Here is a 16,305-nt window from a genome sequence, read left to right on the forward strand (position 1 = left end):
GACATCTGTCAGGTCCACCACGAGGCCATATGGGATCTATGACCACAGCAAGGCTGCTTTTGATTAGAATTGTGTTTATAATCCGAGCCAGGCTCTGTTTTCGCCCCCACAAAAATAATTAACTTCATCCCCTAAACATGACATTCCTGCTTTGTTTAGGGTGTCCACAAACATTGAGCTCTTTCATGGCACCCTTTTTATTTCATACCCATAATCCTTTGTCTCCTCCGTCGCTTTTCCTCTTGGCTTCCCTTTTGTCAACCCCCGCCCACCCCGATGCTCATCCATAGCGAGATGAGACGCAGAACAATGGGCCCCTTTGGGAGACCGGGTTCACCCGTAGTATGCGATCCAGACGTCCGCGAATATACACACAAAGCCTCATTGACTGCAAGGAGACGGCTGGTAAGAACCTCAAATGGATGACATAGTCCTGATATGGAAATAAATGACAGGTGAAGGTGGGTCTGGCATTCCTGGACCAAAACCAAAAGCATTCCTGACCGGGGCAGTGTTGCAAGACAAGCCTCAGGCGGAAAAGCTTCAGCGAGTGATCAAAGCAAAGTGTGTAGGGAGGGGTCAAAGGGCAGAGACAATTTGAGGGATAACCCGAGGTGGAACATGGTGTCAACAAGAAATGGAGAAAGTAACAAGAGTGATGAGCTCAATTGGATGTCAGACTCAGATTGAGTCATTCAAGTAAGAAGTGGACACTTGAAATTGGAGAACTAATCTGACATTGTAAGCCGTTCATTTAAACTGCACTTTATAAATTGATTTTGACTTCCTTCCACAGATGTTCTTTTTTTTTTTAACCTTCCTGTCATTTTTGCACCACTTCCTTTTTGTTAATCGAAGCATACCAACACATACAGTAAGTGTGACTTTTGTGGTTAAGCAATTTTTTGACATCAACATCAAAACCGCTTTCGATCTTTTCCATGTAAGGTCTTCTCGACTCTATCGTAGCCATCACCCGAGCTCCATATTTCTCTTCTCTGCATTCCAACCCTCGGTCGTACTCTATGAACTCTGTCACAGCTGACGCCCTCCCGGCTTTGTATGTGTGTGTGCGTTATGTGTGATCCATGGGTGAAGAATCGCCCCCCCCCCCCCAAGTGGTCGTCCCATGACAATGCTTCCCTTATATGCACATAACACACCGACGCACATGTTACAAACATCATCACCGCCTCCTCCTCGTCATCACCGCCACGAAGCGCCTTTTTTTTTTTCTCAAGAAAGTAGAAGAAAGAAACGCTTGATCTTTCTCCATCCGTAAATGTTAAAATATTACCTCGAGCGGGCTGAAGAAGCCCATTCACAGAAAAAAGACGGTTGGAGGAGACACGAGCGCCTGCGTGCCAGGCATTCCACAGCACACAGTGGATACATTATTATGACATTTACAAGGCCAAATAGATAGATACAGCGTGATATGTGTGTGAGAAAAGGTCGTCACCTCGCTGTGACTGCAAAATAAGAACATGTTTGCTTGGTTCCGATATTCCTAAGTCTTACAAAATCAATTTCCCTGATTGGTTGCTGCAAAGATCAATTTGTCACATCGGACACTGAGACTCTTTTCTTCCCGTAATTGAGATGTGTAGCTTTAACAGCTGTTGCGAGAAATGCACATGGGAGAAAATGATCAGGTGGAATGTGCATGATCATCCCGATGACTGATTTTTTTTTTTTTTTTTGTAGCTTCTGGTATGTTGTTGACCAACGGAAGTGAACAACAAATCTAGTCATGCAACCATGAGGACTCAACGTGATATACCATTCGTCTAAATGCTGATCTTGTTTTTTAACTCAACAAATATATGAACAATAGAGACAATAGATGAACTCTCCATTCACCATTGTGTGATAGTGCCATGGCTCTTTTTGTTGTATGGATGCATTTACTGCAATTCAAGCAACAGAAATCCTGAAAAACATCAAATTCCTTCTCCAGTTATCAATTCTGTGTAGAATATTCGATCGATAGCCACAGAATTAAGAAGAAATGTTTTGACTTGTGTGTAACTGTGTGTTAAATAAACACTGGGCAAACATTTGTTAATAGTGAAAACAAAAGTTGCTCAACACAGACGAAAGAATCCTTTCTTTTAGGACTAGTCAGAGTGAAAGTGAAAAAGATGGCATCTGTGTGTGTGTGCGAGTGCTAGCATGTGTGTGTAATGAAATTCGAAAAGTCCTTACTGACTCATCAAAATCTCGTCCTTGAGTCATTTAAAGGTTACATGTTTTTGCCTAAAGGTCAAAACATGTAGAGTTTACCGTAGTAGCCCTGACACATTTCTATTCAGAGGTTGGAAGTAATAAAGTACAAACAATTTTACTGTAATGAAGTAAAAATGGAACATTGAAGTCAGATGAGATATTTTTTAAGATAATGATCTTATATCTTTTATCTTATAGCGTAAATCTTATAAGTGATATTAGATTAATGGCAAATGTGTTATGTATTGATTGATTGATTGATTGATTGATTGAATATTTATTGATCCCCAGAGGTGGGGAAATTAAGGCCCCAGCAGTATCCATACCACAGAGTGGGTATACAAAAGACACACAGATGGCATGAGCGCAACTCAATAGGCTCTCATAAGGCTGCCACACAACGGCGCCACAAAGAAAGTCAGAAAGTGCACAAGATAAAAGCCATCAAAGCAAATCAAAGCTAAAAGACAAAGGAAAAAAAAACGTAAAACAAACATAAGGAAGGCTTTTATACTGTTTTATTTCTAATTTAATTAATATAAAACAGTAGAAAAACGAGTTGAACCGTTTCAATTCATTGCTGGGGGTCCTCTGCTGCGATTGGTCAAAGCTTGCTAGACTTTCCCCCAGACAGGACGCTGATTGGTTGAAACCAGCACAACGCCCGCCCACCGGGTGTCGCCCCAAACCTGTTGTATGTTGAAGCGTTGCGTTCAAGCGCTGATGAGTTTAGAGGCGCTCTCTCCCCCGGAGTGACTAGTACCAGCGAGACGGACTTGGAATCATTTAAAAAAATACAACAATTCCCAAATATACACTTTTCGTTGCTTCACCGCTGGATACGCGACTCGACCTGGGGTTGGATTAACTTCGGGCCAGTCTTTTTTAGTTTTTCTTTTTCATTTGCTTTGGGAAGAGGCAGACAAAGAAGACAATGGGATCTCAGTCATCCAAGGGAGAGGTGGCCGTGGAGGCGAACGCCGCCGCCGCTGATGCTGCGGCTGTCAAAACCAACGGCCAGGTAATTCAAACCATTTTTTTTGCAAATGAGAAGTCGCGCAAAAGTTTGCATAGACGCGCAACAATACAAATGCGTTGTCTAAATTGATTCCCTATGAATGGGAGATTTTGTTTTTTCCCTCCCAGGGGGGAGTCAGGTGGGGCTTTCAGCATCCTCGCTCATGTAAAAGGAATTTTAAGATGGAGTAGTAATAAATGCATTTGGAGGAGGTTTATTCTAAAAAAGAGAAAGAGGGGGAGGGGGCGTCTTGAGCGCACGTCCGCCAGTCCTTGTTTTAAGTCAGCCTGCTATCTCTATTGTATCAAATACATCTTTCACATTTTGCTCTTAATCGAAAGGTCATTAAGGGGATTTAACTGGTCATTTGAATTTAAGGTTTAATTGAGGAAAACTAATATTCAACTAGTTAAAATGATCTTCATTCGTTTTTTCCCCCCTATATAATCAACAATAAGTAAAAGCTTGTCTCTCCAGTCGCGTCTTTGTTGGGGCTGTCTGGTACCCCGAGTCTTCAGCGTGACTTTACTGCCGCGTATCGGCTCACTGTGGAGCTGCAAGGCGTCGCCTCAGCCAGACGACGCAGATTGATGAACACGACGATGCTCTTGTCAAATGAGGAGAAATTGTGATTTGAATCGACTGGAATGGGACCAAATATGACCCTGGGGTCATTTTTTTTATTGTTTATTGATTTAATTTTCACAAATAAATTATGAATTATTTTATTTATTTATTTATTTTTGCAGGAGAACGGACACGTGAAGACTAATGGTGATGTCTCCACCAAGCCCGACGGGGATGCCGCCGCCACTAATGGCTCGGCCGAGGCGGCTAAGGAGCCCGAAGCCAGCGCGGAAGGCGACGCCATCGAGCCCGCGCCCGCCGCCGACGGCGAGGCGGCCAAACCCGAAGGGGAGGCCGCAGCCGCTGCAGCCGGCGACGCCGCAACCAAGGAGACCCCTAAAAAGAAGAAGAAGAAATTCTCCCTGAAGAAATCCTTCAACTTCAAGCTGAACCTGAAGAAGAGCAAGAAGAACGAGAACGTCAAGGAGGAACCGGCAGCGGCCGCCGCCGCCTCCGAGGAGAAACCCGCTGAGAACGGAGCCACCGCCGCTGCCGCCGCGGAGGAGAAGAAGGAGGAGGTGAAGGAGGAGGCCCAGGCCGAGCCCCCGAAAGCTGAGGAGGGGGCAGCCAAAGAGGACGCCCCCAAGGAGGAGGCCAAGGAGGCAGCTGCTCCAGCCCCCGAGGCCTCGAAACCCACAGAGGAGAGCAGCTCGACCCCCGCCCCCTCTGAAAAGAAGGAGTAATTGTATGTGCCGCTCACAATGAACTGGCTGAACTGTTTTTCAAAGAAAGAGAGAGCGAGAGAGAGAGCGAGAGAGAGAAAGAGAGCGAGAGAGAATTTAAGAGTATATATATATTTATATATATATGTGTATATGTATACATATGTATATGGATATATGTATATGTAAATATATACACATGTATGTGAGAGACTCCTTCGACGTGCCACTTTTTCGTCAAGACGACAGACGAGATTCACTAGGTCACTTCCTGCTCGACATCTGGACCTTGACTGACTTTTGAGGTATTTTGGCGCGGCGGCAAGACGACAACACCAAGCGGACGAAAGGTTGATAAAGGACACATCTTTCCCCCCCCCACTTTGACAAAGAAGACAAGATGCCTCCTTTGTGAAGAAAAGAAGCTCGAAAAAGGAACAACGAGGACAACACCACTTGAAATGACTGTTAAATAGCTACAAAAAAAAAAACAAGAAATAAATCCGAAGAGACTCGCCAACTTTTTACATTCCTATATTTTAATCCAAATTTGAAGTATTTTGTGGTGTATTATAGGGAACCATCTTAAAAGAAGCTATGTCTTGTTTGTTTAAAAAAAAAAAACTATAGACAAGTTTTGATTTTATTACTATGGAAAAAAAAAAAAACACTTCAGCTTGCTATGTTCACTGTTGCGGTTTGATATGAAGCAGAGTTGTTTATCTGTCGTGTGTGAGCCTGAATCTGCTTTGTCTCTGTAAATACAATTGGATTGATTTCTGTTCTTTATTTTGCTAATGTTGACAGATGTTACTGGTTTTATTGTAAAGTTGATAATGGTAAATAAATGTTGGTCACCTGCCCGTGGATGTGACTTTTATCTTTCTTTGCACCATACACAACTTGTCAAGAATTTTTTCGTTTTAGTGTGACCTAAATACTAATTTTAATAGGCCAAAAGCTTCTTTTTTTTTTCCTTCAAAATTTGTGACACAAGTGAATCATTAGTATGAGGTGAGAAATTAGCACGCTAATGAAATATTCATAATCTCAGATCTTTTTACACATAACTACAAGAGTGGTGCTATGCAGCAAAATCCATTCACAGACCCGGTCGTAGATCGTATCTATAAAAAGTCTACACACCCCTGTTCAAACGCGAGATATTTGCGGAAAAAAAATCAGACCATGATAAATTATTTTTAAACGCAATCGAGAAAAAATATTTTCCAAGAATGGGTCTAAATCTAAAAGAAATTGAGATGTAGTTGCAAAAGTGTGCACCCCCCCTCAAACTGGTTATGGATACGTGTTCAGAATGAACAACACACCTCTCTCAATTGATGTGATTAATTAACCCCAACAGATTTTTAACTGTTCTGCTTTTTTTTTTTAAGTCTTCCAAAGCATCAATTAAAGTACAGAGATTCGTTTATTTGTTTTACATTTTCTAATAAAATCATCACAACTCAATCTAGATCAGGCTTTCAACAATAGCAGTTACATAATACACACATTCTTCACGTGGCCCCGGAGAGTTATCGTGAGGATATTCTGTTTTGTAACATTTTTTATTTTGTTGGCACATCATAAAAACCTTGGCTACATTTCCCTGACAGTCCTGATAAGGGCTGTACTGATTTCAAAAACGGAAACATGGTGCCGCGGGCATCAGGTCCCCCCCCTGGGGACCACATGGATTCATATAATTAATTAATAATGATTACATAATTACAAGGAATTTCAAAAGTGTGTCTTAAACTGCTAGAATCTTGTATTAATTGGTTACCAAGAAGTAGCTCTCAGTTTCATACAGGTTAGTGTCCCCTGGATTACACTGCCACCCGGTGGCTATTGTTATGTAATCCAAGAAACATGATCTCTTTCTAAAATCATTTTAACATTATATATTTTTTTAAAATGTCAAACGAGCTTTATCTTATTCAATTTACTCGTCGCCTGCAGCACACAAAGATATACCTACACAATGCATACAGAGGCACGATTAGACTCGGAACCCCCGCCAAGAGAAAAACCATTCCATTGATCCAAGACGGATATGCTTTGGATGACAAAGATGGAAACGCTTCCTGTTGAGGCATAAAACATAATTATTAGATGATTCATGACAAGGAAAACGTTGAATCTGAGTCGATTACGTGAAATGCTTACAGAAGCAGGATCCCAGACTAAATAGGTGAGTTTTTCTTGGGCTTGGATTATCAAGTAGAAAATTAAAATGGCCAGGACAATGAGAGGACTGATGAACCTCCACGTAATCTGCCAGAAGATGTTTGGTTTGCGTCCAGTCATGAATTCGATGTCCTCGTTGAACCTGAAATATTTGGATAGTTCTCACAGAGTTTCAGAAAGTGACCCAAATTCATAATGATTATGGTTTACCTGTCAATGCCGTATATGTAAACGACAGAAATCATTTCAAAGAATCCAATCGTCAGAAGCGGAATGGATCCGGCAAATTTGTCAAAAAGTCCAAGCCAATAATTGCCGGAATTCAAAGCGAAGAGGAGGGTGATGACGAAAGATACGAGGCACGTTATTCCTGAAACGCAAAAAAAAAAAGCAATTAAAGTCAAAATGAAAATTAACGGTTGGGTATTTTATCCAGTGGCCCATACCAGTCAGGGCTTCATGGGGCCACCTTTTGGGGAAAACCCCCAAGTCTCTCAAGGGGACCACCACTCCCTCAATGTTGCCAAACAGGGTAGAAAGCCCCAAGCAGATAAGCATAATGAAGAAGAGAACAGACCAAACTGGTGAAGCTGGCATCTTGGTGATGGCCTCTGTGAAAACAATAAATGCCAGACCTGTTCCCTCCACTCCCTGGATACATTTTCCACGTTAGTCACATGACACAACATGTTATAAACAACAACTAATATGACAAATTTACCCCACTGAGGAATTTTTGCAAGTCACAGGTTTTAAGGTTCAGTCCAAGAACAACCTCGGGAGAGGAGCTGTTGAGATTTTCTAAGGCCAAGTCGAAAGTGCTTGGAGTGATGCTGTCCTCGGGGAGATCGAATCCGTTTATTAATGACAGGATGTTGCTAGGAAAGAAAAGAAATGAGAAGCTCAGAAATGTTTAAGTGAAACTCAGACATCATCAATTTGGGTTGGGGGGGCTTGGGGGGCCAAAAGTAGCCATTGCCACCATTTGAGCTAGAACCGCCTCTGGCCGGCATTGTAAACAACAATTAATCTAAATTGTAATTGCGCAACACGGCTAACTTGAAATCAGAATTACCGTAATTTTCGGACTATAAACCGCACCAGACGATAAGCCGCACCATTTAAAACTCGTGATTCCGGGTTCAAAATTTGCAAAAAAAGCCGCGGCTTGTAGTCCAAAACGTACGGTAGCTGTTAAATAAATAATAATAAAGAAATATATAAAGGGAAGCGTACTCACTCACTACAACACAGGTCATATTTCTCCGTGGCCCTGAAGCCAATGATGGCATACGTAACGGTAGCAGCAAACACGGAAGTAAAGCCGGTGACAACCGACAGGATGACAGCATCTTGCACGCAGTTGTTACTTGGAAAAAAAAAAAAAAAACATCAGCATCATCTACATAAGACATGTGGAGATGATGAATGAGAGCCTCACTGAACGGGATTGTAGCTGGAGAATGAGATAAGCCCGCCCCATGCCAGACCGAAAGCGTAAAAAACCTGAGCCCCTGCGTCCAGCCACGTTGTTGGATTCATCAATTCCTCCGCCTGGAACAAATCCATTACTGATATCCACTTCGAAGACATTTCATTAGGTACACTTGATATTTGAAACGTACATTTGGGGTGAAGAGAAACTGAATACCGCTCACGGCGCCTTTCAGGGTTAGCCCTCGGATCAGGAATATGGACAACACAATGTATGGCAGGATGGCTGTGATGTACACAGCCTGTGGTCAAAACAAAAATGGCGCACGTTAAAAACATCTCTTGCATTTTATTCCAGAATCTCATCACAACGCACCTTGCCCGAGCTGCTTATCCCTCTGATGCAGCAAATGCATACAACAGTCCATGCACAGCAAAGGCACACCACCATGGGCCAGTGGAGTTCCCCAGAGTCCGATATGGACGTTGAGCTGTTGAGGGTCACCCGGTAGAAAAAATAGTCCACGGTGGAGCTCTCTTGACATTCGGCTACAAAACCTAAGCAAATCCAGAAACGTTAGTGGTGGGCTTGTGTTGCATTAAGCTAGCAGCCATTATTAAGGAAAACTAATGAATTGTTTTCATGCAAAAATAAAATTTAAATCTCACAGAAGGTACCTGTTGCATTCTCATTGAGAGGACACTGAGTCCAAGGCAATGGACTTTGGAAGGAATTGAAAAGGTACCACATGATCCAAGCTATCAAACTGTTGTAATACAAAGCAACTAAGAAGGACACCAGCATGGAGGCAATACCTGAAAAAAAACATACAGCATCATGAAAAAAACTGTATGGTTTTTTTTTTTGTTGGTAGGATTCAACATACCAACACCAGTCAGATAAGGACTGATGGCCCGCCACACTCCAACGCTTCCTTTCCGAAGACGCTGGCCGATGGCAAATTCCAGCAACAAGAGGGGCATTCCTTCTAATACCAGCAGGAGCAGGTACGGGATCAAAAAGGCTCCTGGAAAATGTCACATTTTGACAAACTTTAAAGATGATGATAAAAAATAATTCACATGTCAAATAATATTTCCTCATTGAAATGAATGCAAATGCAATTAATCCGTTTTCGCCCTTCCCAAAAAACAATATAAAAGACAACAGTAATGTATAAAATGCATTTTAATAACAATTGCACAGAATTAAGGCTGCCATGTCTAGTCAGCGTTTTGTCATATATACCTTTGCGTTACGTTATCGTGACACGAAATCACAGAATCGGTGCAGGTCAGTGTCCTGAGTGTGTGTATGCTCGTTAAATGTACATATTATGACATGTTAAATAGGACAAGACAATCATTACCAAAGTTTGTAGGACATGCATTTTATATATTTAGGCTCGGAACTCCCTTTAAACTAGTCAAGATAAACAGTCACATCTCTTATGTAATTGTCACTCAATCTACCGCCTGAGGATTCTTCAGGGAAACTTCTACTCCGATAATGATTAACAAAAGGTGGCGATTTTACACTTCAGCTGTCGCGCATGGGTTATGTATTCAACTTGCCGTTTGACCTCTGGCACAAAGGACACAAAGTGATTTTTAATAGAAGTGACGAGCCAATTTCGGAGGAAAAATTTGAGATCTTTGTCCTTAATCGTCTTGGAAATAATTGTCTCCATCTTACCTCCTCCATGGCTCTGACACAAGTAAGGGAATCGCCACACATTGCCAAGTCCGATACAAAATCCAACGCAGGTCAGGATGTACTGAGCTTTATTATCCCATTTGGGTCTATTATCAGCTTCTTCTTTCTCTATCCTGTCCAGATCCTCAAGGCTGGAGATCCGCAGATCCAATCCCGGGTTGGGAAGAGTCAATTTCATGTCGTCCAAAAACTGAAGCAGCGGAGTGGTCTGCAGCCGGCCGATGAAGCGCTTGAGTGAGCACTTATTACCTCTTGTTCAAAGCACAAATCAGCAATGTCGAAATCACTTTATTATCTTTTGCAGATGCAGATTAGCTAATGCACTCTGCACTTTTACCCTCATATACCCACAATTGAATTGTCAAATACTATTTGAAGTATGTTTTTTTTTAAATACTATAAATCAATTTTGGATTATTTAATAGGAAAATGCCTTTTATAGAACTAGATTTATAAATTTGACATTACCTCATTAGAACTATTAATTGGCTCAGTCTGTACATAATGAATAGCAAAGATTTCTAAATATTGCAAGACACACAGAAATACCAAATAGTATGATAAAAAAATGCCACATTTATTGATCCATCACTGTTAAAATAGGTATTATTCACAGATTAATTAAAATAATAACTCCACATTACACGAATAGTACACACAATATTAAATATCACAATAATCCAGCAGCACTATGACAAATTCACTATTAACAACACAAATGTGCGTTGGAAGATTTACATAGCAGTTTTCGCAAAAAAATAAAATGAAAATAAACACTCCTATAAAGAGTACTAATAGATTAAAGAAAAATCCCAAACCAAGTAGAACCAAGCTAATACCTCATTTTGTCATTTATGTGGATTTCAGCAGAGATAGTCTTCACATTGTCATCGTTGACATCCGATTGTTTGCAGCATCTCCTCTGCAAACATTTGAAGAGGGCCACGGCTGGGATGACTAAACTGGGAACGCCGGCCAGGATGAAGACAATAATAGAAATCCAGTTCGGGTACTCTCGCACTTCGAGGGTGGGAAAGTTCTCCTGTGGGGTGAAACGATCCAGGGAAATGTTTAAAAAATAAAAAAATAAAAATTTCCATGATGCTTACCGATTCTGGATTCCAGGCCAAATAAGTGAGAGACTTTGTGATTTGTGTGACGAAATAAAAGACCAGGATGATGACCATGATGAGCGGGCTGACCACCCTCCATGTCACCTGCCAGAAGATGTTGGGCTTGTGTCCAATCATGAACTCGATATCTTTATTAAATCTGTGCGGCAGATAGGACAAGATCTCACAATGCCATTGAAAGATGTGATAATGATTGTATAAAGCGTTAACTTCCTGGCGGAACATACCTATCTACGCCATAAATGTAGATAACGGCGATCATCTCGCAAAGCCCGATGACCAGAAGAGGAATGGAGCCGGCAAAGTTGTCAAAAAGAGCCAACCAGTAATTCCCCGAGCGCTGGGCAAAAATGACGCCAAAGGCAAGAGAAATAGAGCAGAACAAACCTAAAAGACAAAATGTTCTATTCTCAATGATCCATTTGGTGTACCTAATGAAGTGTCCCGCAATCGGATGTAAACAAATCATTACCACAGAAAACTTCTTTGGGCCATTTTTTGGGTAATAAATTCAGATCCTGCATGGGTACCACAACTCCCTCCACGTTTCCAAACATAGTGGACAGACCGAGGCAGAAGAGCATGATGAAGAACAACACGGCCCAGATTGGCGAAACGGGCATCTTTATGATGGCCTCCGTGAAGACAATAAAGGCCAAACCTGTTCCCTCCACCCCCTGCGGAAAGTTTGGGCAAACGTTAGCACACATGTTGTCATGTCCAGAAACACTCCACATACCTGACTGAGGAAGAACTGCATGTCACATGTCTGGATTTGCAAATCCTTCACAATATCCGGACTGGTTTGGTTGAGGTACATAAGCATGTTGTCGTAGTTGCTCTCCGTGATGTTGTTCTCACTTAAGTCGAAGGCGTTGGTCAGCTTCAGGATGTTGCTGCAAAAAGGGAAACAAACCTTTTGAATTAGCATAGTGGCTTAACAAAATAATAGCAAATTATAATCCGATTTAAGGAATCGAAGACAACTATTGCATCATCACTCACCCTCCGATGCAGTCGTCGTATTTTTCAGTGGCTCTGAAACCGATGATGGAGTAGATGACGGTGGCGGAATACACCGACGTGCAGCCGTTGATGATGGAAATGAGAACGGCATCCTGCTCGCAGTTGTTGCTATCGTGAAATCAAATATTAATCCAATAAAAGTGGAGATGTAGTTTCATCCGACTGTGATGTTTACTCACTGGATAGAATTGTAACTAGAAAAGGAGATGAGGCCTCCAAACGCCAACGAGAAGGAGTAGAACACCTGAGCGCCGGCGTCCAACCACGTTGAAGGATTCATCAACTCATCCACCTTTGATAATAAAATATGACATGAACATTACAAAGCAAAAACGTGCTCATGTTTATTACATAAATATCACATGCCAAGATCGTAACCTTTGATAGGATACGCGTCAAACGAAATCCCCCCTAAGGTGTCAGAATCATAAAAATTGATAGCTCCATAAATTGTATTTCTTGCCAACGTAATAATCGAAAGACATTCATTTTATGAAGATGTTCCTGTGAGGTGTTGATTCCAGCAGCCATTGCGCAATTATAGTATAATATATTTTTTGCTATTTGCAGACTCGACATAATCCAAGAAACTTTCCACTGTGCTCAAGCGTGCAGTACCCACATGTTCCATCAGAGGGCACTGTTTTTCCTATCAAATATGCGTATGATGATTAGTCATGGCTAGCTACGGAGAAATGTATTTGTATGAATCAACTTGTCTCATTACAGGGGTAAGAAAAAAATTAGAAATATTACGATAAATTGTCATCAATGCTTACGTCTGGTGTGAAGAGGAACTTAATTCCCTCAAAGGAACCTTTCAGAGTGAGTCCTCTAATTAGGAAGATAGTCAGAACCAGGTACGGCAGAGTAGACGTGATGTACACAGCCTGGATAAGGAAAGTCACACAGGTCAACACGTTATCGAACGCTTCAGATTGTGAGGACGCTCGGACCTTTCCGCTGGTTTCGATTCCGCGGATGCAGCAGACATAGAGCACGGTCCAAGCGGCCACCAGGGACAGCACCATCCACCACTGCAGACCTCCAGATTCATCAATGGACTCTGATGTGTTCAAGGTCTCTCTGTACCAAAAGTAATCCACAGTGCTGCTGCGTGCACATTCGTCCACCAGACCTATATAAATGATTATTAGTTCATTTGATGACATTTTTTAACCTCTCAATGGTCATACCTGAGAGGTTAGCATTTAGTGGACACTGGCTCCATGGCAAAGGATCCTGGAAGGAGTTGAAGAGGTACCACATGATCCAAGCCATGATGGTATTGTAATACATGCCCACCAGAAAGGACACCATCAAAGATGATATACCTGCAAGCATTAAAGTTTTCTTTGGAGCTATATTTTGGTGTCTAGGAACTATGTTGACGTGAGTTGAGTGGTTTCTTTTAGACAAAAATTGTGATTTGCTTCCATCTTATTCCAAGGAACTATGTTGAAGTCAGTTGAGAGTTTCATTTAGACAAAAGTAGTGATTTGTCACCATCTTTAAGCATCTTATGAGCAATTATCAACTTTATTTCTTGCAAATATCTATTGTACGTGTAATTCAGTAGTAGTTTTTACCCACCAACTCCAGTCAAGTACGGGTTAATCGACCTCCACACGCCAACGCTGCCTTTCCTCAAACGCTGTCCGATGGCAAACTCAAGGTGCAGCAACGGGATTCCCTCCAGAACCACAAGGAGTAGGAAGGGGATCATGAATGCACCTAGTCACAGGGAAGCAATCAGTTTCAAATTTCAACATAAATTAAAATTCCAATTTCTTGCAAGCATACCTCCTCCATGGCTTTGGCACAAATAAGGAAACCTCCAGACGTTGCCCAGACCTACACAGAAGCCCACACAGGTGAGCAGGTACTGGGCTTTGTTGTCCCACTTGGGTCTATCCCCCGCCTGATCCATTTCCAGCTTCTCCAGTTCCCCATGAGAAGGGATCCGATCATCCAGTCCCGGGTTTGGTAGCTTCAGCTTCATGTTGATTGTGTCACGGTCGAGAGTTCCCTCAGTCGCTACGGCACGTTAATCTCCTCCCTTGTGTGGAGCGTCCTCCCCTCTCGAGTTCTTCAAGCGCCACTGCGTGCTCCCAGTAGGGGGGTTGAGTTATCCAGTTATCAGTAGCTCATTGTCCAAATGCTTTATTATGTCATGTCAGCAAAGTCGAGCGGGAAAAGGTGTCGCCTTCTTGACAATGGTTAATGCATCACGTGATTGGTCGTCACCCACACTTTGCACTGACGCTAGAAATATGACTCGCATCGTTTTGTGAGGCGAAGGGTCGATGCGATGATAAGATAATATATATAAACACAATTTCTCTATTAAGAAAAATAAAACAAATGTGGTTGGTTCTCAAACAATATTCACTTTTAGGAAAAACATGAATTGATTTTTATATTATTTAAATATATTTAATTTGATTGTCCTTGCATGCTCATTCACTATCAAACCATGCTTGATTTTTTTTTTTTTATCTAATCTAACCATGCTATGATGATTATATTGCTTTATGCATTTAATTTCCTCCAGTGCCAAGATTCTGTTGTTACTTTTCAGTGCGGAAACATTGTGCGGTTTTATTAGATTTTATTTTTCTCTGTGTACAGCAACTTTGATAGATCCAATCAAGTTTGTACAATCATTAACCGATGTTAGGGGTAGTTTCTAAAAAATGGCCGCCCCTTTCATTAAAGGTGCTCTGGCTAATAATGCACCTCGTGCTTTGTTTTCAATCACGTTTTACAGTCTCGTGCGTGTGTGGGAGTGTTATTATCTGCAAATATTTTATGTATTGCTTAGTGTAGGAGTGTCAAACTCTTTTTTGTTATTGTCACCCTCTTATATTTATTACATACACACTGAAAATGGAAATTTCAAATATGAAACTTTATTTGAATATTTATCATTTCAAGCCACACACAAATAGCTAGGTTGCGGAAATTGTGTCACGCAAAAACATTAAAAAACTACTACTGTAACGTAAGAGGGTTTTAAGAGGTCTCATAAAAAAAAAAAAAGAAAAATAGGAAAACAATGTCTTGCGCTAAAGGTTAAACATTGACTCGTATTTTCATACATAAATGACATTGTAAAATCAGATGCATCCTGTGTGAAATGATGCAGCTAACATTTAGCCAGGCTACTCAGCTTGGGGAGTTGTTTCGAGTAAAAAAGGATGCTTGTAACTTTGCTTCTTAAATTTCGCTTACAATATGTACAGTAAAATGGAAAAAGTCCTTTTCGTTCCCTTTTTCCATTTTGTTTTAGGTATCATTCAAATATAAATGAGGCCATCAGGATTTGACAGCTTAGTTTTTGGCGACAGGAAAAAGTCTATCAAGTGAATCTTTGAAGGTCTTTGCTGTTTATTACCTAAGTGGAGGTAATAAACCCATACACTAAATAAGTGCTCATCATATAAACAGGACGGTTTGTCGAGGGAGTTAACGCGCACTGATAAGATGACGTGTTACATCTCTTGATATTTTTTACCTCACTTGAGGTCGACTGGATTCATAGACTGATTTGAACTCGGTCGTCACAAACGACTAGAAAAGTACTTCATACTTGGATATATGATAAATATCAATAACGTCATGGTAACCTAATCGAATGTTCCTTCAAACATTAGCTTACTCAGAGAGCAGGCTAACAATCTTTTGCCCAAATTACCCATCACTCAACTTAATCTTCAAGGTCACAAGCAGTTGACAAGTTAGCATGATAAAAGAAACAGTGGACACACCAAGGTAAACATAAAAATATGTTTTTTTTCTGTAATCAGCTAAAAAAAAAAAAAAGATAACGGCGGTTTTGTATTTTTCCTGGAATTCGTGTGCAACGAGGATGATTGTAATATTGAAAAATATGTTTTTTTATTATGTTTTATTATTATGTATGACAATTATGCTGGTGGCGTCAACACAGGGTTGAAAGTTCATTCCGCCGCCAACACTGTTTTGTGTCTGTTTAGGTGTTGCCGATAGCAGTAAAATCGTAAATCAGCTGATATGACAAGTAATAGTCATGTCACGTTGAAGTCTGTTTACTTCACTCATTTGATTTTGTATTAGGAACCAAACACTTGTGTAGAACTGGAAAATATGTTTAAAAAAAATACATGTTTCAAATGTTTATTTATTATGCAGAACTGAAGTATGTGGCAATATGTTTGAGGTCGATTTCCACGCACAGATGGTGTTTACAATTTTCACACGCAGGAAGCTCCAGCAATAAAGCGA

The 16,305-nt window shown here is 41.0% G+C and overlaps 3 protein-coding genes and 1 long non-coding RNA gene across 4 annotated transcripts; 2 read left to right on the forward strand and 2 right to left on the reverse strand.

The window, feature by feature from the left end:
• Window positions 1–842: 842 nt before the first annotated feature.
• Window positions 843–10,930, forward strand: LOC133144147 (uncharacterized). The gene is made up of 4 exons (XR_009710599.1): window positions 843–874; window positions 9,039–9,171; window positions 10,002–10,114; window positions 10,795–10,930. It is a non-coding gene; the product is annotated as an uncharacterized LOC133144147 (long non-coding RNA).
• Window positions 2,939–5,403, forward strand: marcksl1b (MARCKS-like 1b). Its single transcript, XM_061266614.1, has 2 exons — window positions 2,939–3,250; window positions 3,997–5,403. The coding sequence occupies exons 1-2, from the start codon at window positions 3,164–3,166 to the stop codon at window positions 4,555–4,557; spliced, it is 648 nt and encodes a 215-aa protein (XP_061122598.1). The 5' UTR covers window positions 2,939–3,163; the 3' UTR covers window positions 4,558–5,403.
• LOC133144146 (sodium-dependent neutral amino acid transporter B(0)AT1-like) lies at window positions 6,016–10,073 on the reverse strand. Its single transcript, XM_061266615.1, has 12 exons — window positions 9,860–10,073; window positions 9,051–9,191; window positions 8,842–8,979; window positions 8,540–8,721; window positions 8,355–8,465; window positions 8,171–8,283; window positions 7,970–8,098; window positions 7,451–7,607; window positions 7,176–7,380; window positions 6,940–7,099; window positions 6,709–6,871; window positions 6,016–6,626 (listed from the first exon to the last, which is right to left on the reverse strand). The coding sequence occupies exons 1-12, from the start codon at window positions 10,056–10,058 to the stop codon at window positions 6,480–6,482; spliced, it is 1,845 nt and encodes a 614-aa protein (XP_061122599.1). The 5' UTR covers window positions 10,059–10,073; the 3' UTR covers window positions 6,016–6,479.
• Window positions 10,457–14,145, reverse strand: LOC133144143 (sodium-dependent neutral amino acid transporter B(0)AT1-like). Its single transcript, XM_061266613.1, has 12 exons — window positions 13,843–14,145; window positions 13,633–13,773; window positions 13,236–13,373; window positions 12,996–13,177; window positions 12,819–12,929; window positions 12,219–12,331; window positions 12,019–12,147; window positions 11,753–11,909; window positions 11,486–11,690; window positions 11,241–11,400; window positions 10,990–11,152; window positions 10,457–10,922 (listed from the first exon to the last, which is right to left on the reverse strand). Exons 1-12 carry the CDS (start codon window positions 14,039–14,041, stop codon window positions 10,713–10,715), a joined length of 1,908 nt encoding a protein of 635 aa, XP_061122597.1. The 5' UTR covers window positions 14,042–14,145; the 3' UTR covers window positions 10,457–10,712.
• Window positions 14,146–16,305: the final 2,160 nt, after the last annotated feature.

Source organism: Syngnathus typhle, linkage group LG20 (assembly GCF_033458585.1).
Source record: "Syngnathus typhle isolate RoL2023-S1 ecotype Sweden linkage group LG20, RoL_Styp_1.0, whole genome shotgun sequence".
In the NCBI taxonomy this organism is placed as follows: Eukaryota; Metazoa; Chordata; class Actinopteri; order Syngnathiformes; family Syngnathidae; genus Syngnathus; species Syngnathus typhle.